At 51.4% G+C, this 20,504-nt stretch overlaps 1 protein-coding gene across 15 annotated transcripts in view; it reads right to left on the minus strand.

The window, feature by feature from the left end:
* msi2b (musashi RNA-binding protein 2b) overlaps positions 1-20,504 on the minus strand; it is a 474,710-nt gene that overhangs the window by 61,050 nt on the left and 393,156 nt on the right. For 9 of the 15 annotated variants that reach the window (XM_078422290.1, XM_078422299.1, XM_078422298.1 and 6 more), the window contains exon 11: positions 8,256-8,372. The exons of 1 other annotated variant lie outside the window; for it this stretch is intronic. In XM_078422290.1, coding sequence (XP_078278416.1) covers positions 8,256-8,372 — 117 coding nt within the window. The remainder of the gene's footprint in view (positions 1-8,255; positions 8,373-20,504) is intronic. 5 more of the 15 variants (XM_078422301.1, XM_078422296.1, XM_078422294.1 and 2 more) reach the window with 2 other exon arrangements.

The following is a 20,504-nucleotide window of genomic DNA, read 5'->3' on the forward strand; positions in this document are numbered from 1 at the left end:
CTCCCTTCCCCTCCTCCTTCCCAGATCTCCCTCTATCTTCCTGTCTCCACCTATATCCTTCCTTTGTCCCACCCCCGACATCAGTCTGAAGAAGGGTCTCGACCCGAAACGTCACCCATTCCTTCTCTCCCAAGATGCTGCCTGACCTGCTGAGTTACTCCAGCATTTTGTGAATAAATCGATTTGTACCAGCATCTGCAGTTATTTTCTTATATTATCCATCCCTAATTGCCCTGATTGTAGGCAGCAGGAGTTAACCATATTGATCATTCTGCTTGGCAGACCAGGTAAGGAAATCTAATTTCTTAAAGGATAGTAGTGAACCAGATGCGTTTGTAATAACAATCCAATAGTTCCATGAGACTCTTGTATTTAATTAGTTGAGTTTAAATTCTCCCGCTGCCGCAGTGGGATTCGAACTTCTGCCGCTGGATTACTGAACCAGAAATCTGGCTGCTGGTCTGATAACTTAACCACTACACCACCATTGCCCATTTACAGTCTGCATGTAAACAAAGCTGGATAGAGGGCTGGGTCCAGGATAAAGCCCTCATCAAAGCATAGTAGTCTTCTTTCGAGAGCATTTATTTCAAGAGGACTAGAATATAAAAGGAGGGATGTAATGCTGAGGCTTTATAAGGCACTGGTCAGACTGAATTTGGAGTATTGTGCACAGTTTTGGGCCCCATGTCTGTGGAAGGGTGTGCTGGCATTGGAGAGAATCCAGAGGAGGTTTACGAGAATGATCTCAGGAATGATTGCATTAACATATGATGAGCGTTTGTCGGCACTGGGCCTGTACTCGCTGGAGTTTAGAAGGATGAGGGGGGACCTCATTGAATCATACAGAATAGTGAAAGGCCTGGATACAGTGGATGTGGAGAGATGTTTCCACTAGTGAAAATCTGTGGAATTCATTGCCACAAACGGCCAAGTCAGTGGATATTTTTAAGGGGGAGATTGATAGATTCTTGATTAGTGCGGGTGTCAGGGGTTATGGGGAGAAGGCAGGAGAATGGGGTTAGGAAGGAGAGCTAGATCAGCCATGGTTGAATGGCAGGTAGACTTGATGGGCTGAATGGCCTCATTCTGCTCCAATCACTTTTGACCTTATAACCTGACAGGATTCCTAGGCCAGGAGCTCAGTGGAACATTTGAGATGGAGGCATGCAGGTCCGAGTGAAAGAGAGGCAGAAAAGTCTGCCTCAGAAACATTCTCTCACACAGGCCCAACCGACCGAGGAAACAAAAGACAATCTACTCACACACCTACCTGCGAGTCATTTCGCTTGCTTGATTACATTTTCCAGCTGGCAGATCTGAGGGACGACCCAGGGATCCTGAGAGGGCAGGTCCTATAGAGAATGAGCCAATACTCCAAACCCAGATGGTTTGTGGCATATGTGTGTGTGTGCGTGTGTACGTGTGTGTGTGTGTGTGTGCGTGTGTACGTGTGTGTGCGCATGTGCGCTTGTGTGGAGATTAATTGCCCTCCCCTCTCTCTCGACCCATCACCACCACTTTATTTTCGCCCTGGCTTCCTCCCCCACCAAAGATAGACACAAAATGCTGGAGTAACTCAGCGGGATAGGCAGCATCTCTGGATAGAAGGAATGGGTGACGTTTCAGGTCGAGACCCTTCTTCAGGATGAAAGTCAGGGGAGAGGGAGACAAAAAGATATGGAAGGGTAAGGTGGGAAAACGAAAGATCAAAGGGGACGCAGATCAAGGAAAATGTAGAATAGATTATTGTTCGCTGGGGGAAGGTGACAACGAGGCACACAATAACATTTAATCAGGAGGACAATCAAACTAGTAGAAGAACTGGGAAGGGAGTGGGATGGAGTGAGAGGGAAAGCAAGGGTTACTTGAAGTTATAGAAGTCAATATTCATACTGTTGGGGTGTAAGCTGCCCAAGTGAAATATGAGGTATAAGAAAATAACTGCAGATGCTGGTACGAATTGATTTATTCACAAAATGCTGGAGTAACTCAGCAGGTCGGGCAGCATCTCGGGAGAGAAGGAATGGGTGACGTTTCGGGTCGAGACCCTTCTTCAGACTGATGTCGGGGGCGGGACAAAAGAAGGATATAGGTGGAGACAGGAAGATAGAGGGAGATCTGGGAAGGAGGAGGGGAAGGGAGGGACAGAGGAGCTATCTGAAGTTGGAGAAGTCGACGTTCATACCACCGGGCCGCAAACTGCCCAGGCGAAATATGAGGTGCTGCTCCTCCAATTTCCGGCGGGCCTCACTATGGCACTGGAGGAGGCCCATGACAGAGAGGTCAGACTGGGAATGGGAGGGGGAGTTAAAGTGCTGGGCCACCGGGAGATCAGTTGCGTTAATGCGGACCGAGCGCAGGTGTTCAGCGAAACGATCGCCGAGCCTGCGCTTGGTTTCGCCGATATAAATAAGTTGACATCTAGAGCAGCGGATGCAATAGATGAGGTTGGAGGAGGTGCAGGTGAACCTCTGTCTCACCTGGAAAGACTGTTTGGGTCCTTTGATGGAGTTGAGGGGGGAGGTAAAGGGACAGGTGTTGCATCTCGTGCGGTTGCAGGGGAAAGTGCCCGGGGTTGGGGTGGTTTGGGTAGGAAGGGACGAGTGGACCAGGGAGTTACGGAGGGAACGGTCTCTGCGGAACGCAGAGAGGGGAGGGGATGGGAAGATATGGCCAGTGGTGGGGTCCCGTTGTAGGTGACGGAAATGTTGGTGGATGATATGTTGGATCCGCTGGCTGGTGGGGTGGAAGGTGAGAACGAGGGGGATTCTGTCCTTGTTGCGAGTGGGGGGAGGGGGAGCAAGAGCGGAGCTGCGGGATGTAGAAGAGACCCTAGTGAGAGCCTCATCTATAATGGAGGAGGGGAAGCCCCGTTTTCTGAAAAACGAGGACATCTCGGAAGCCCTAGTCTGAAACACCTCATCCCGGGCACAGATGCGGCGTAGACGGAGGAATTGGGAGTAGGGAATAGACTTTTTGCAGGGGACCGGGTGGGAAGAAGTGTAGTCCAGATAGCTGTGCGAGTCGGTGGGCTTGTAGAAAATGTCCGTCACTAGTTTTTCTCCTGTGATGGAGATGGTGAGGTCCAGAAACGGGAGGGAGATGTCAGAGATAGTCCAGGTATATTTAAGGGCAGGATGGAAATTGGAGGTGAAGTGTATGAAGTCAGTGAGTTCAGCATGGGTGCAAGAGGTAGCACCAATGCAGTCATCGATCTAGCGGAGGTAGAGTTCGGGGATGGGGCCAGTGTACGTCTGGAACAGGGATTGTTCGAAGTACCCGACAAAGAGGTAGGCGTAGCTAGGGCCCATGCGAGTGCCCATAGCTACGCCTCTGGTTTGGAGGAAGTGGGAGGAGTCAAAGGAGAAGTTGTTGAGGGTAAGAACCAGCTCTGCTAGGCGGAGGAGAGTGTTGGTCGATGGGGATTGGCTGGTTCTACGGTCGAGGAAGAAACGGAGGGCTTCGAGACCATCCTTGTGGGGGATGGAAGTGTAGAGTGACTGGACATCCATGGTGAAAATGAGGGAGTGGGGGCCTGGGAACCGGAAGTTATCCAGGAAATGGAGAGCGTGTGAGGTGTCTTGGACGTAGGTGGGGAGGGATTTGACCAGGGGGGATAGGATGGAGTCGAGGTAGGTAGAGATAAGTTCGGTGGGGCATGAGCAGGCAGAGACAATGGGTCTGCCGGGACAGTTGTGTTTGTGGATTTTGGGTAGGAGGTAGAATCGGGCCGTGCGGGGCTGGGGAACTATGAGATTGGAGGCACTGAGGGGTAGTTCGCCGGAGTTGGTGAGGTCGGTGATGGTGCTGCTGATGAAGGTCTGGTGTTTATCGGTGGGGTCATTGTCCAGGGATAGGTAGGAAGAGGTGTCTGATAGTTGTCGTCTGGCCTCGGTGCGGTAGAGGTCAGCACGCCAGACTACCACAGCCCCTCCCTTGTCAGCGGGTTTAATTATTAAGTCCGGGTTGTTGCGGAGTGAGTGGAGGGCTGCACGTTCAGGAGGGGAGAAGTTGGAGTTCGTCAGGGGAGTGGAGAATTTGAGGCGGCCGATGTCACGCCGGCAGTTTGCGATAAAAAGTTCTAGTGGGGGTAGTAGGCCATACTGGGGGGTAAAAGTGGAGGGGGTCCGTTGGAGACGGGAGAAGGGGTCATCAGTGCGGGGTCGGGACTCCTTGCCGTGGTAAAAGGCTCGGAGGCGGAAGAAGAGCTCCACGTCATGGCGGACGCGGAACTCGTTGATGTGGGGGCGGAGGGGAACAAAGGTAAGGCCTCTGCTGAGGACAGACCGTTCGGTGTCTGAAAGGGGGAGGTCAGGGGGGATGGTGAACACCCGGCAATGGTGGGGGTTGGGGTCGGATGGAGGCAGGGGGGCAGGTGGAGGGGATGTATGGTGGGGGGGTGGTGGGTTAGCTGGGCAGAGGGGGGCATGAGGACCGGTGTGAGGAGTACTAGGGGTCAACTGGCTGGAGGGGGAAGGGGGAGACCTAGTGGAACCCCTGCTGCAGTTACCTGTAGTAGAGGGTGGGGTTGGAGACGGTAGTCCGGGTTGGGTCCGAATTGGGAGGTCAGCACCAATATGAGGTGCTGTTCCTCCAATTTGTGTTGTGCCTCACTCTGACAGTGGAGGAGGCCCAGGACAGGAAGGTCAGTGTTGGAATGGGAGGGAGAGTTAAAGTGTTTAGCAACCGGAAGATCACAAAGTCAGAGATCTGGATGAGAAGATTAGGATGACATATCGAAACGTATAAGATTATTAATCTTATCGAAACGTATAAGATTATGAAGGGGTTGGACACGTTAGAGGCAGGAAACATGTTCCCAATGTTGGGGGAGTCCAGAACCAGGGGCCACAGGTTAAGAATAAGGGGTAGGCCATTTAGAACTGAGATGAGGAAAAACCTTTTTCAGTCAGAGAGTTGTGAATCTGTGGAATTCTCTGCCTCAGAGGGCAGTGGAGGCCAATTCGCTGAATGCATTCAAGAGAGAGCTAGAGCTCTTAAGGATAGCGGAGTCAAGGGGGTATGGGGAGAGGGCAGGGACGGGTACTGATTGAGAATGATCAGCCATGATCACATTGAATGGCGGTGCTGTCTCGAAGGGCCGAATGGCCTCCTCCTGCACCTATTGTCTATTGTCTATTGACATCTTGGCCCTTTAGCTTCTGGCATTGTAGCTCACAGCCAGGGCCTGGCATCAAGACCAAGGTGATCCCTGTGGGAAAAGGACCCTTCTTCCCCTTCATCCTGGTGAATGCTTGGTGGCTTCCCACTGCCGGGGGTCCAAGGGACTGGGAATTTCACCGGGGGTAGACACCGGAACACTCCATCTCACACCCAGCTGGTGCGGTGGTTCATTGAAGATATGATTTTAACAGAACACCCTGCAAAATATCTTTGTTCAATTTCGTGCTCTGCTCTATCGATTGGGCATCAAGAATCAGAAAGAATTCTTTGGCAACTGCCTGATGGTATTCCATTTCCACTGGGCAGATCGAGCACACTGTCACAGAGAAGGGTGAAGGCTTCTTTGGTTTCTTTGACAGAAGAGCTGTTGTGTACGTAATGGAGGACAGGCAGGGAATCGGGATATCGGTCACATTGTTCCAACGACATGGATGGGCCGATGGGCCGAACGGCCTCCTGTGTGTGTGTGTGAAGATGTGTGTGTGTGTGTGTGTTTGTGTGAATATGTGTGTGTGTGTGTGTGTATGTAAGCGTGTGTGTGTGTGTGTGTGCGCGCGTGTATGTGTGTGTGCGTGTATGTGTGTGTGCGCGCGTGTATGTGTGTGTGCGTGTATGTGTGTGTGCGTGTATGTGTGTGTGCGCGCGTGTATGTGTGTGTGTGTGTGCGCGCGTGTATGTGTGTGTGCGTGTATGTGTGTGTGTGTGTGTGAAGATGTGTGAGTGTGTGCATATGTAAGCGAGTGCGTGTGTGTGTGTGTGTATGTGCGTGTGCGTGCATATGTAAGCGTGTGTGTGTGTGTGTGTGTGTGCGCGCGTATGCGTGTGTGCATATGTAAGCGAGTGTGTGTGTGTGTGTGTGTATGTGCGTGTGCGTGCATATGTAAGCGTGTGTGTGTGTGTGTGTGTGTGTGCGCGCGTATGCGTGTGTGCATTTACGTGTACCTGTCAGTGAGATTGGGAGGGTAAAGTGGAGGCTCAGAGACATCACTGTAAAAGCCAAGTCTCTCTTTCTTCACCCTACCTCCCCTCCCATCTCCCACCCGCGTGGAGCTGGGCCTGGCCTTGCTGGGGCTGGGATGTCCACAGCTCCCGGCCAAAGCTCTGAGCGGACTGCCGCAAAATGGGGGAATTCAGACTTTTTACACCTCGCTGACGCCTGCCCCCTCCAAAACCCCCCCTCCCTCCCTCCTCCTCCCCCCCCCCCCCATCCAACTGTGCCACCAGCTGGAAGATACACACAGCCCCCCCTCATACGAGCAAACCCACACAATGTTTCACTGCCTCTTGCCCTTCCACAAGAAGCTGACGCCTTGGCCAGAGGTCATCGGCGCAAGGCTCGTGAGGCAGAGCTGGTATGGAAGGATTGTTTACGGAGCAGGAAAAAAAACTGTGGATGGATGCTGGTTTAAATCGAAGGTCTCGACCCGAAACGTCACCCATTCCTTCTCTCCCGAGATGCTGCCTGACCCGCTGAGTTGCTCCAGCATTTTTGTGTCTACCTTCGATTGTTTATGGAGTTTAACCAAAAAGCCCTCAAACCCAGATCAGCGGGCTGGGCAAACCAAAACTTCCCTCCAGAGCCAACTGCATGGCCACCAAAGTTCAGTAAATCGCAAAGATATACCCACGCCAACACTGTTAAATGGTTTAGGCAAAGAATTTGTCAAATTATTATTATTTTCTTCAATGGCACCAAAGGCACTCAAAGTAAATGATGGAAGCAAGGTTAAACAGGCATCTCGATGGACTGTGGGCAGAACACTCATGAGCCAGGATAGCTGGTCAGGGGGTGGCTGCATGGAGTCTGTACAAGGGGGGAAGGAGTGATGGCTGGGAGGAGGAGGGTGAGGGGAGGGAGAGGGAGGGAGTGGGAAGAGAGAGAGAGAGACGCAAAGAGAGAGAGAAGCGAGAGAGACCAGATCAGACCAGACCAGACCAGACTGGACTAGAACTGACCAAACCAGACCAGGCCAGACCATTGGGATGTGAGAGAGAGGGGGGGGGGGGGTAGAGAGATAGAGAGAGAGAAGAGGTAGAGAGTGAGAGAAGGGGGCGAGAGAGAAAGAGAGAGAAAAAGAGGGAGAGAAAGAAGGAGAGAGAATGAGAGAGAGAGAAGGGGGAGAAGGAGGGTGAGGGAGAGAGGGTGAAAGAGAAAGGGACAAAGATGGGAGGAAGGGAGAGAGGGAGACAGAGAGAGAAAGAGAGAAAGATAAAGAGCAAGCAAGAGAGTGAGAGAAAGAGAGGGGATGAGAGGGTGAAGAATAGGGAATGAGAGGGGAGTGAAGCATCAAAGGTCAATGGGGAGAGGGCAGGACAGTGGGGTTGGGAGGGGAAAATAGATCAGCCACAATCGAATGGTGGAGTGGATGGCCTAATTCAGCTCCGGTGTCTTAAGGAGATGAATAGAAAGGAGGTGACAGATGAAGGGCGAGATGGATTGAACCCGGAAGGGGCAGCCATCACAATTGAAGGTATTTATTCACAAAATGCTGGAGTAACTCAGCAGGTCAGGCAGCATCTCAGGAGAGAAGGAATGGGTGACGTTTCGGGTCGAGACCCTTCTTCAGACTTCATCTCAATTGATGGGGCAGCCATAACAATTGCTTCCTCGGAATCTTTGCAATTGCTCCTGAATAGAGGAGGCCTGGACTGGAACAAGGGCCCTGATCCAGTAACTGGCCCATCACTGCTCGGCATTACGGTTAAAACCAGCACACCGAAAGTAATCCTTTGCAAGCAGCGCACACAGGGGTTAAACGTGGGGCCGCAGACCACCGTCCCCCACTAACCCCCGCCCAGTGACGGTGTGGCCCCCCGCCCCTTGCTTTAACTAGGGGCCCTGCTGCTGGTGTAACTCAGGCCAACTCTACGGGCAGCCTCTTGGATGGGACTTTGCCATCTGCAAACCAAGCCCCCCCACCCCCCGCCCCCTGACCCCCGCCTCCTGACCCCCGCCCCCCGCCCCCCGCCCCCGCGAGAGCGCAGCGAGACAAAGCGACACAGACCCGACGAGAGAGTGAGGACGGGACGGACAGGTGCAGCCACACAGAATACCAACGGAGCTTTACCTGCCCGTACATTCTGGGGGTACGCCATGTAGCCCTCTCTTCCGTGGGAGCCCCTACCTGATCCTCTTGCTGCTGCCGCCGCTGCTGCCACTGGACTGTAGGCCGCTGCCGGGAACCCTGCACACAGCCGGGGGGGGAGAAAGACACGCCATGTGTGAGACCGTCAATACAACCCGGTCCCCCGACCCCCCCCGTCCCCCGTCCCACTGGCCCAACCACACCATCACACTGGACCACACCACACCACACTGGACCAGACCTGACTACATCAGACCGCACCACACCACACTGGACCAGACCTGACCTGACCAGACCGCACCAGACCACACTGGACCAGACCTGACCTCACCACACCACACTGGACCAGACCTGACCTCACCACACCACACTGGACCAGACCTGACCAGACCACACTGGACCAGACCACACCAGACTTGACCAGACCAGACCAGACCTGACCAGACCAGACCTGACCTCACCACACCACACTGGACCAGACCTGACCAGACCAGACCGCACCAGACCACACTGGACCAGACCTGACCTCACCACACCACACTGGACCAGACTTGACCAGACCAGACCAGACCTGACCAGTCCAGACCAGACCACACCACACCAGACTGGACCAGACCTGACCACATCAGACCACACTGGACCAGACCTGACCAGACCACACCACACTGGACCAGACCACACTGGACCAGACCTGACCAGACCAGACCTGACCAGACCTGACCACACCACACCACACCACACCACACTGGACCAGACCGGACCACATCAGACCAGACCACACTGGACCAGACCAGTCCGGACCAGATCAGACCGGACCAGACCAGTCCAGAACTGACTAGTTCAGACCAGACTAAACCAGATCTGACCAGACTAGATCAGTCCAGTCCAGACCAGACCACACCAGACCCGGCCACACCAGACCAGGCCAGATCAGACCCAACATCCAGACCAGACCCGACCAGATCAGACCAGACCAGACCAGATCAGACCAGACCAAACCAGACCTGACCAAACCAGACCAGACCACTGGGATGTGAGAGGATACCGGAGCACCCGTAGGAAGCCCACGCAGTCACAGGGAGAACGTGTACACTCCCACTGAGAGCACCTCAGGCCAGGATCAAACCCGGGTCTCTGGCGCGGTGAGGCAGCAGCTACCCCCATCCTGAGCGGTGTCTGGAGTTGCCCATCCTCACGTAATGGGGCTCCTTTAGATGTATTCAGACATCCTAAACCAGGCACTCTGTTGGAAGCACATTAAAGAGATGCTGTCGCTGAATGAATGGCAGGATTTATTCTTCTTACAGTGTGGAGGGATTGATGACTTCAAAGCAAATCAGGGCTCTGAGTCAGGGTTCATGTTTCAATCTGGGTTGGCACAGCAGCGCGGCATAGAGGAGATCTTTACTTTAGAATTTAGTTTAGTTTAGTTTTATTGTTTTACAGGTACTGTAAAAAACCTTTGGTTTCATGCTATCCAGTCAAGGAGAAATGCACGGTGGCGCTGCGATAGAATTGCTGCCTACGGCGCCAGAGACCCGGGTTCCATCCTGTCTACAGATTTTGTGCGTTCTCCCCGTGACCGCGTGGGTTTCCACCGGTTTCCTCCCGCACTCCACAGACGGACAGATTTGTAAGTTAATTGGCATTGGCAAAAAAGTGTGTGTAAGATAGTGTTGGGGTAGTGGGGATCGCTAGTTGGCGCGGACTCAGTGGGCCAAATGGCCTGCATCTGTACTGCATCTTGGTAGTTGAGGCCAGTTCATTGGCTATATTTAAGAGGGAGTTAGATGTGGCCCTTGTGGCTAAAGGGATCAGGGGGTATGGAGAGAAGGCAGGTACGGGATACTGAGCTGGATGATCAGCCATGATCATATTGAATGGCGGTGCAGGCTCGAAGGGCCGAATGGCCTACTCCTGCACCTATTTTCTATGTTTCTATCTCTAAACTAAACTAGAAGAATATTCATGAATATGATCAAGCCGTCCACAGCGTACAGATAAAGAACTAAGGGTGGATTTGCGCAGAATATAACATTGAATTTGCATTGGAAGTGGGGGATTTGGGATAAGATACCAAGCATTTAGGAATGCAGGTACATAGTTCCTAGAAAGTGGCGTCACAGGCTGGTCAAGACTGCATTCAGAACATTGGCCATCAGTCAGAGTATTGAGTATAGAGGTTGGGAGTTGTACAAGATATTGATAAGGCCGCATTTAGAGTATTGTGTCCATTTTTTGTCACCCTACTACAAGAAAGATGTTGTTTTGAGTTGGAAAGGGAGCAGAGAAGATTTACGAGGATGTTGCCAGGACTCGAGGGCCTGAGGTAGAAGGAGAGGTTGAGAAGGCTAGGACTCTATTCCTCAGAGCGCAGGAGAATCAGGGGTGACCTTATAGAGGTGTATAACATCATGAAAGGAATAGGTAGGTAGTCTTTTCCCGAGAGTAGGGGAATCAAGAACCGGAGGACATAGGTTTAAGGTGGGGGGGGGGGGAAGATTTAATAGGAACCTGAGGGGCAACTTTTTTACACAAAGCATGTGGAATGAGCTGTCGGAGCAGGTGGTTGGGGCAAGTACTATCGCAATGTTTAAAAGACATTTGGACAGGTTCATGGATGAGGGGCAGGTGGTGGGACAAGTGTAGATGGAGCATCTTGGTCGTTGTGGGAAAGTTGGGCCAAGGGGCCGGTTTCCACGCTATGTGACTCTATCTGGCTTCTTAGGTGCATGGAGATGATCCCACTGTTTCCAATAGCAGGAGACAGTTCCGTCTGTCGTCTGGTTTGTATTAATCCCTCAGTCAAACGTACTGGAAAAATGATCATCACATTGCTTTAGACGTTGGAGATACAGTGCGGAAACAGGCCCTTTGGTGCGGGGTCTTAACTGTCCTTTTCAGGCAGTGACTCCGCCAGGTGCCTTTGACGGTGGGGAGTCCAGTACCCGTGATGGACTGAGCAAAGTCCACCACTCTGTGATATGAATGCAGAACAAATGGGAAGGGTTCCATCACTCTCTGTCTGCAGCTTTCCCATGTTGATGTTAGACTTCGGCCCACCGGGTCCGCGCCGACCAGCGATCACCCCGTACACTAGCACTATCCCACACACTAGGGATGATTGACAATTTTTACCAAAGCCAATTAGCCTACAAACCTGCACGTCTTTGGAGTGTGGGAAGAAGCCGGAGAAACCGGAGGAAACCCACGCAGGTCACCGGGAGAGTGTGCAAACTCCGTGCAGACTGCACCCGTTGACAGGATCGAACCTGGGTCTCTAGTGCTGTGAGGCAGCAACTCTACCGCTGCGCCACCGTGCCGCACGTTTGTTAAACGCAGGCAGCCGTGCATTCTTTGTTGTACATACACACTCACTCACACACATATGCACACACACACTCACTCACACACACATATGCTCACACACACATATGCACACACACATACATACGCACACACTCACACACACTCACACACACACACATACGCACACACTCACTCACACACACACATACGCACACTCACTCACACACGCACGCACGCACGCACGCACGCACGCACGCACACACACACACACACACAAAAGGCTTATTAACAAATTTCATTCAAATAACCAGAGCAGTCAGCATAAGGATGAAGGGAATTTGTTGTAGGCTTGTCAAAGGTTTCAAAACCCTGGGAAAACAAGACTCCGCCTGGGAATTCGCTGATGATGTCCGAGGAAGGATTTTTTGTTAACTCATTCCAGGTCAAATTAGTTCAATTAGCAAAGGCACATGCTGGCTACCCCAACAAAAGCCCCAAACCTGTTCCTGCACCACTTGTCATCTGCTGAAGTCAGTTCCCAATACAACCCAGTGGTACGAACATTGATTTCTCTCATTTCAAGTACCCCTTGCACTCCCTCACTCTCCGGTCCTCCCCCACCCTAGTTGTCCCACTAGTTCCCCTGTCGTCCTGCTGAGTTTCATTGTTTTTTATCCACTCGTTAACACCTTCACAGCCAACAATGGACCATTGTGAGCTCCGCCTTTCCTTGATCATCGCTGCTGGCTTAGATTTGTCCTTTTGCACACCTTCCATTCATTTGTTCCATGTACCTTTTCATACCTCTCCTTTCCCTTTTCCCTGACTCTGGGTCTGAAGAAGGGTCTCGACCCAAAACGTCACCTCTTCTTTTTCTCCAGAGATGCTGCCTGACCTGCTGAGTTACTTGGTGCCTCTCCAAGGGTCGCAGACGCTGGCCATATAATGAAGGTACAAAGCACAAGATGCTGCTTTCGAGCCTGTACTGTACAGGCAGGCGATCCCTGGCTCTGTGCTGGCAACGTTGGAATTGCCACGGAGTTGGACTGGTTACAATCACAAGTTACCATGTATCGGGCAAACATCGCTCCTCACTGGAGTGTGGGAACTTCTCCCAGCCTCCACATCTTTAGTATGTAGGCGAGAACTGCAGATGCTGGTTTACACTGAAGATAGACAAAAAAAATGCTGGAGTAACTCAGCGGGACAGGCAGCATCTCTGGCTAGAAGGAATGGGTGTCATTTCGGGTCGAGACCCTTCTTCAGACTGGAAGAGACCTATCTTCAGTCTGAAGAAGGGTCTCGACCCAAAACGTCCCTCATTCCTTCTATCCAGAGATGCTGCCTGTCCCGTTGAGTTTCTCCAACATTTTGTGCCAATCCACATCTTTAGACTTTACTTTAAGAGATACAGCGCGGAAACAGGCCCTTCGGCCCACTGAGTCCGTGCCAACCAGCGATCACCCCATACACTAACACCACCCTACACACTAGGGACAATTCACAACTTTTACCGAAGTTAATTAACCTACAAACGTGCACGTCTTTGGAGCGTGGGAGGAACCCGGCGAAAGCCCAAGCGGTCACAGGGAGAACGTACAAACTCCGCACAGACAGCACCCGTGGTCAGGATCGAACTCTGGTCTCTGGCGCTGTAAAGCAGCAACTCTACTGCTGTGCCATTGCACCACACAGAGGGTGGTGGGTATGTAGAATGAGCTGCCAGGGGAGGTAGTTGAGGCAGGCAGGTACACGACATTTAATAGACACTTGGACGAGTACATGGATAGGAAAGGTTCCGAGGGATATGGGCCAAACGAAGTCAAATGGGACTGGCGTAGATGGGGCATTTTGGTCAGCACGGACGAGTTGGGCCGAAGGGCCTGTTTCCATGCTGTATGGCTCTATGACCCTCCCACCAGTGGAAACACCTTAACATCTTCCCCACAGCACCCGGAGTCAGGATTGAACCTGGGTCTCTGACGCTGTATGGCGGCAACTCTACCGCTGCGCCACCGTGCCGCCCCTGCCCCCCCTCAGTGGTAGTGACTCCCCTCATCCTCACGGCTCTCTGGGTATGTCACTGAATTCTCCATGGGTGACTGACTCAATAATTCAATGGCACTTTACCCTCACATGTACCCAGGCACGGTGAAACGCTTTGTTTTACCTACAACCTGGTAAAACCGTACAGCAGACCTCACCGAGGCAGCACACAAGAGTCTGGCGCCAACATTGTTACTGGCCTACATTGCTGGGCCCTGCTCTCCCAGGTAGGCAGAGTGAATGTTCTCCAGGTCACACCTAACCAGTCCTTTTAGGATGCGAGAGATATAGACGTTGGCCACCCATCAGCTGTCTCTTTCCTGCAGAAAACATCCCGGCCACTGAAGCAAGAAGCAGGCACGTGTTTCCAGTTCCCTTCCCGTGACGTATGTGGGCTGATTAACTGGGGTCCCTGAAGTAGTCTTGCAATTCCTTCACATCCCCAGAGCGAAGACTGATTAAAACTCTTAACGACACTGGAGTGCTGGAGTAACTCAGCTGTTCTGGCAGCATCTCTGGAGAACGTGGATAGGTGACGTTTCACAGAGTGCTGGAGGAACAGCTGTTCAGGCAGCATCTCTGGAGAACATGGATAGGTGACTTTTGACAGAGTGCTGGAGTAACTCAGCGGGTCAGGCAGCATCTCTGGAGAACGTGGATCGATGACGTTTCGGGCCGAGACCCTTCTTCAGAGTGAGAGTCAGGGGCAAAGGAAACGAGAGATATGGACGCTGATATAGAGGGATATGGAACAAACTGACCGGGCGGTCACGGTGGCGCAGCGGTAGAGTTGCTATCTTACAGCACTTGCAGCGCCGGAGACCCGGGTTCAATCCTGACTACGGGTGCTGTCTGTATGGAGTTTGTACGTTCTCCCCGTGACCACCTGGGTTTTCTCCGAGATCTTTGGTTTCCTCCCACACTCCAAACACGTACAGGTTTGTAGGTTAATTGGCTTGGTATCGGTGTAAATTGTCCCTAGTGTGTGTAGGAAATTGTTAATGTGCGGGGATCGCTGGTCGGTGATGACTCGGTGGGCTGAAGGGCCTGTTTCTGTGCTGTATCTCTAAACTAAACTAAACTAAACTACATGAATGAAGGATGTGCAATCCTCTGGTGTGTGGTATTATGTGCTGGGGCCTCTCCTTCCTGATAATGAGGTGTTGTGTCGGGGTTGAGGGGGACAGAGAACAGACCCACGATCCTGTCGAGAGGGGACAATGCAGTCAGTGTGGCAGGGACGGCGAGATTTCTCAATGTCACCCTTTTGTTGACATTAATTCAACCCATGACAATTATGCAGCGCGGTCCTCCGACCAACCATCTGCCCTCCTCCGACACAATGAAGCCGACCCACCTTTAATGCCTTCGAGAAAAACACTTCCCACCCCAAACACAGCTGCAAACAACAGAAGATGCTACTTCTCCACCCCTCTGTAACTATCTGAACTATGAATCCACTATTATTGTCCGCTCTTTATTCCCATGTTGTTGTTGTCGTTGTTGTTGTTGTTGGTCCTTCGGGTTCGAAGATGACCATGACTTCACTTTCAGTTGGAGGATTGGCGACTGTGGGTCCGGAAGTGACTGGTGAGGCCAATCCGGGCCCGGAAGGCACGCCCACACGTAGGACACAAGTGGATGGGTGCTGCAGTGGAAGTGGAGGTAGCCCGGGCTTTGCGCGCGGTGCGTTTCCTCAGGGCCTCTGCAGTGCGTCTGTTCTCTGCTGCACGGGCTCCTGTGGTGAGCTTGCTACACCAGGTTGGACGGTCCAGAGCAAGAGACTCCCAAGTGCTGAGGTTGATGTCCAAGTCTTTGAGGGACACTTTGAGGCAGTCCTTAAACCGTTTCTTCTGTCCTCCAACTGAGCGCTTGCCCTGACACAGTTCTCCATACAGAAGCTGTTTTGGCAGTCGACTCTCGGGCATTCTGACGACATGGCCTGCCCATCTGGCTTGGGCTTTCCGTAGGAGGGTGTGGACGCTGGGGATTCCGGCCCGTTCCAAGACCTCTGTGTCGGGAATTTTGTCCTGCCACCTGATGTGAAGGAGCCTGCGTAGGCAGCTCAAGTGGAAGTGGTTGAGCTGTTTGGCATGTCTGCTGTAGACAGTCCAAGTCTCACTGGCATAGAGATCTCACGGCAAAGTTGGCTGGGAAAGGTTTAGGAAGGAACTGCAGATGCTGGTTTAAACTGAAGATGGGCACAAAATGCTGCAGTAACTCAGCGGGACAGGCAGCATCTCTGGACAGAAGGAATACGTGAGGTTTCGGGTCGAGACCCTCCTTCAGACTGAGATTCAGGGGAGGGGGAAATGAGTGATATAGACGAAATAGAGAGATGTAGAACAAATGGATGAAAGATATGTAAAAAAGTAATGATGTGTGTAACACATTTTCACCCAGCCCACAGCTGACAATGGCCTGTTTCCTTTATCATCGTTCCTTTTTTGCACATCTTTCATTCATTTGTTTGATATCTCTCTGTATCACCGTCTATATCTCTCGTTTCCCTTTCCCCTGAATCTCAGCCTGAAGAAGGGTCTCGACCCGAAACGTCACCTATTCCTTTTCTCCAGAAATGCTGTCTGACCCACTGAGTCACTCTAGCTTTTTCTGTCCATCTTCGGCTGGGAAAGGTTACCAGGTTTACAAATGGGACTCATTCGGAGGGGTGTGCGTAGTCAGGCAGGCGTGAGGCCATCTTAAACTACATTGTCATGTGAAACATAGAAACATAGAAAATAAGTGCAGGAGTAGGCCATTCGGCCCTTCAAGCCTGCACCGCCATTCAATACGATCATGGCTGATCATCCAACTCAGTATCCCGTACCTGCCTTCTCTCCATACCCCCTGATCCCTTTAGCCACAAGGGCCACATCTAACTCCCTCTTAAATATAGCCAATGAACCGGCCTCAACTACCTTCTTTGGCAGAGAATTCCACAGATTCACCACTCTCTGTGTGAAAAAAAACGTTCTCATCTCGGTCCTAAAAGACTTCCCCCTTATCCTTAAACTGTGACCCCTTGTTCTGGACTTCCCCAAATTTCGGGAACAATCTTCCTGCATCTAGCCTGCCTAACCCCTTAAGAATTTTGTAAGTTTCTATAAGATCCCCCCTCAATCTTCTAAATTCCAGCGAGTACAAGCCGAGTCTATCCAGTCTTTCTTCATATGAAAGTCCTGCCATCCCAGGAATCAATCTGGTGAACCTTCTCTGTACTCCCTCTATGGCAAGAATGTCTTTCTAGACTCTGGTGAAATGTGACTCTGGTGAAAATCTCCACTCAACAAGCACCAAGACCTGGCTTGGCTGGCGGTGAGGGGAGCCCTCCCAGTCAGATCCTCCCTACACTGTCAGACCCTCACTACCCTCGGGACTGCTCCTGGCTGTGGAGAGGTCACGGTTGCCAACCTTTTCGCAGAGTGTGGATTTGCCTGGAGAAGATGGCAAGGGTCCTTGTCATGGTTCATCCTGAACAGCAGCGTGACAGAGGACTCTCTGGGTCGTGGGCTGTTCCCAGGGACACATTCAGAGACGGACATTGTGCCGTTGGGAGATCATCAACTCCTTCGACGGCCCAAAACTCGTTGACCTCCAGGCGGAGCGAGCTGTCCGTCGGGGAATGCTGCCGACTGGCCCGCTGCAGGCTGCAGGAGTACGTGCTGAGGGACGCACTGAAGCTCGGTGCAGCCAACGCCAAGGCTCTGTGGGGGAGGACCACAGTCTAGGGTCCTTCAGCTGCTGGACATGGGGGGGGGGGGGGCAGGGTGTGGTGGAGAGAGACGCCCCTCAGAGAAGAGAAGGGATATCACCCAGGGGGCCACAAGGGTGATTGGTATAAGGATAGATTGTGAACATTACCAAATCTGTATGAAAATAATGACTGTATAGACATTGGAGAATGGCAAAGGTTTTTTACACTGTACTTGTTTTGTATCATTTTTGTTATTCTGAATAAAGTTTAATTTGTGGGAAATGAACAAGTGGTACAGGGTGCATCGCTGTTCATGGTGAGACTCAGCACAGTCTGCAACGCTGCCCTGCCCAGTCATCACAGGCTCTTGCTGAATGGGTCCCTTGACTCCTGCCATCGCTGTCACCCTTCCCTCTCCTCTCCTGAAAGGTGGCACGGTGGCACAACTGGTGGAGTTGCTGCCTCGCGGCACCACACATACAATACAATACAATATATCTTTATTGTCATTGTACCCAGGGGTATAACGAGATTGGGAATGCGCCTCCCATACGATGCGATAATTTAATTAATTTAAACAACAGCAACCCAACGAAACAAATTGTAACAGTTTTAAGACAGAACAAGTAGGTCTGTGCCGGTTCACTGTGCGATGTGACCATCCGGCTCAGCAGGACCAGTGCATAGCAGCTATGGCCCTGGGGATGAAGCTGTTCCTGAGTCTGGAGGTGCGGGCATAGAAGGCCTTGTATCGTCTGCCCGATAGAAGGAGTTCGAACAGACTGTTGCAGGGGTGTGAAGAGTCTTTGTGGATGCTGGTGGCTTTTCTGAGGCATCGTGTGTTGTAGATGCCCTCCAAGTCTGGTAGCTGTGTTCCGATGGTCCTCTGAGCTCTGGGTTCAATCCCGACCACGGGTGTGGACGTTGCACGTTCTCCCTGTGACCGCGTGGGTTTCCTCCGGGTGCTCCGGTACCCTCCAATATCCCAAAGACGTGCGGGTTTGTAGGTTAATTGGACGCTGTTTAGTTCAGTTTACTGTCACGTGTACGTGTACAGTGAAAAGCTTTTGTTGCGTGCAAACCAGTCAGCGCAAAGGCTGTACATGATTACAATCGAGCCGTTCACAGTGTACAGATACATGATAAAGGGAATAATGTAAACTGCCCCCCCCCCCCCAGTGTGTAGGGAGTGGATGTGAAAGTGGGATAATGTAGAACTAGTGTGAACAAAAGGGAGATCAATGGTTGGTAGACACACAATACTGGAGTAACTCAGCGGGTCGGGCAGCATCTCTGGAGAGAAGGAATGGGTGACGTTTCGGGTCGAGACCCTTCTTCAGACTGAAGAAGGGTCTCGACCCGATACGTCACCCATTCCTTCTCTCCTGAGATGCTGCCTGACCTGCTGAGTTACTCCAGCATTTTGTGAATAAATACCAGCGTCTGCAGTTTGTTTCCTACAGATCAATGGTTAGCCCGGACTCCGTTGATGCGAAGGGGCTGTTTCCAAGCTGCATTTTTCAATCAATTCAAGGATCAATCACCTATTTCGAAGCGGATCTGAGAGTTCTACGAGGTACCTTGGCCAATATTTTCGTTTCTTCAATCAACACCAGTAGCAGCAAATTATCACATTTCAGGTTGTAGGAGTTGCTCTGAGTAAATTTGATGCTGCGATCCAATAATGCCCACGCTGAAAAGTTCTGAGACACGCTGAGTTGAAGTAAAAGACGGTGGGAGACATCTAACTACTTCTGTTTACACAAACTGGAGGAACAGCACTTCATATTCTGCTTGTGCAGCTCCCATCCCCACAGTATGAACACTGATACTTTTCTATTTTTATTATATTACATTATATTATATTATATTATATTATCGTTTCTATCCTACCATCTGCCTGTCAGGGGACCCCCTTGCCTGAGGTCATCTGTGGCTGGCTGTGATTTGTCTGTGATGTCACAGCAACCTGAGGTGCAACGTTTTCACACAGAGGGTGGTGGGTGTATGGAACGAGCTGCTAGAGGAGGTAGTTAAGGCCGATATTATAATCCGCATTTAAAAGACACCTGAGAATAGACACAGAAAGCTGGAGCAACTCAGCAGGTCAGGCAGCATCTCTGGAGAGAAGGAATGGGTGATGTTTCGGGTCGAGACCCTTCTTCAGACTCCTGGACACGTATACCCTGCCCTTGCACTTTACCCTGTCCAAAACTGTTACAACTGTTTCGTTTCGTTGGGTTGCTGCTGTCTAAATTACCTAAATTATTGCATCGTATGGGAGGCGCATTCCCAATCTCGTTGTACCCCCTGGGTACAATGACAATAAAGATATATTGTATTGTATAGATCAGAACTGTATAGAAGGATGTGGGCCAAATATGAGCAAATGGGACCAGCTTGGATGGGGCGTCTTGGTCGGCATGAACGATTTGGGTCGAAGGGCCTGTTTCCTATGGCTATTTACATAGACTAATCTGTGTAAAACACACATTGCTCCACATTAAACACTTACTGCTCCACACACAACGCACACAGATCTGTGTAAAATACAAACTGTCCCACACATAATACGTAAGACTATTGCTTCGCAGGCTAAACATTCACAAAGAACATACTGTTCCACATAACACATATCCTGTTCCACGGAAAACACATTCTTCTCCCTGTGACATACATATGCAGGTCCATGGAAACGATGAGCACTGATTTAAGCACAACGCACACATTTTCTGGGCAGAAGTCACACGTTGCCCCACGCAAAACACAGCACAGTGATCCACTCTACTCTACTCCATGTACAACATGCAACGGACATCCATCTCCAGGCACACCGCTCTGCTTACAACATCTGGGCCAGATTCACAGCACTCTCACTGTTGTAAATCGCTATCCTTGCTAACGCAGTTTACCCAATGCGCCAGGCACAATGTGCATGCCTAAAACACACTGCTCTCCGAACATGCACAGACCCACAAACGCACACCTCCAGGTACAGGGACAGTTTCTTCCCAGCTGTTATCAGGCAACTGAACCGTCCTCCCACACCCAGAGAGCAGAGCTGAGCTACCATCTACCTCATTGGAGACCCTTGGACTATGATCCTTGATCAGACTTTGCAGGCTTTATCTTGCACTAAACATTATTCACGTTATTCCCGTTATCCTATATCTGTACAC

Source organism: Rhinoraja longicauda, chromosome 26 (genome assembly GCF_053455715.1).
Source record: "Rhinoraja longicauda isolate Sanriku21f chromosome 26, sRhiLon1.1, whole genome shotgun sequence".
NCBI classification, from domain to species: domain Eukaryota; kingdom Metazoa; phylum Chordata; class Chondrichthyes; order Rajiformes; family Arhynchobatidae; genus Rhinoraja; species Rhinoraja longicauda.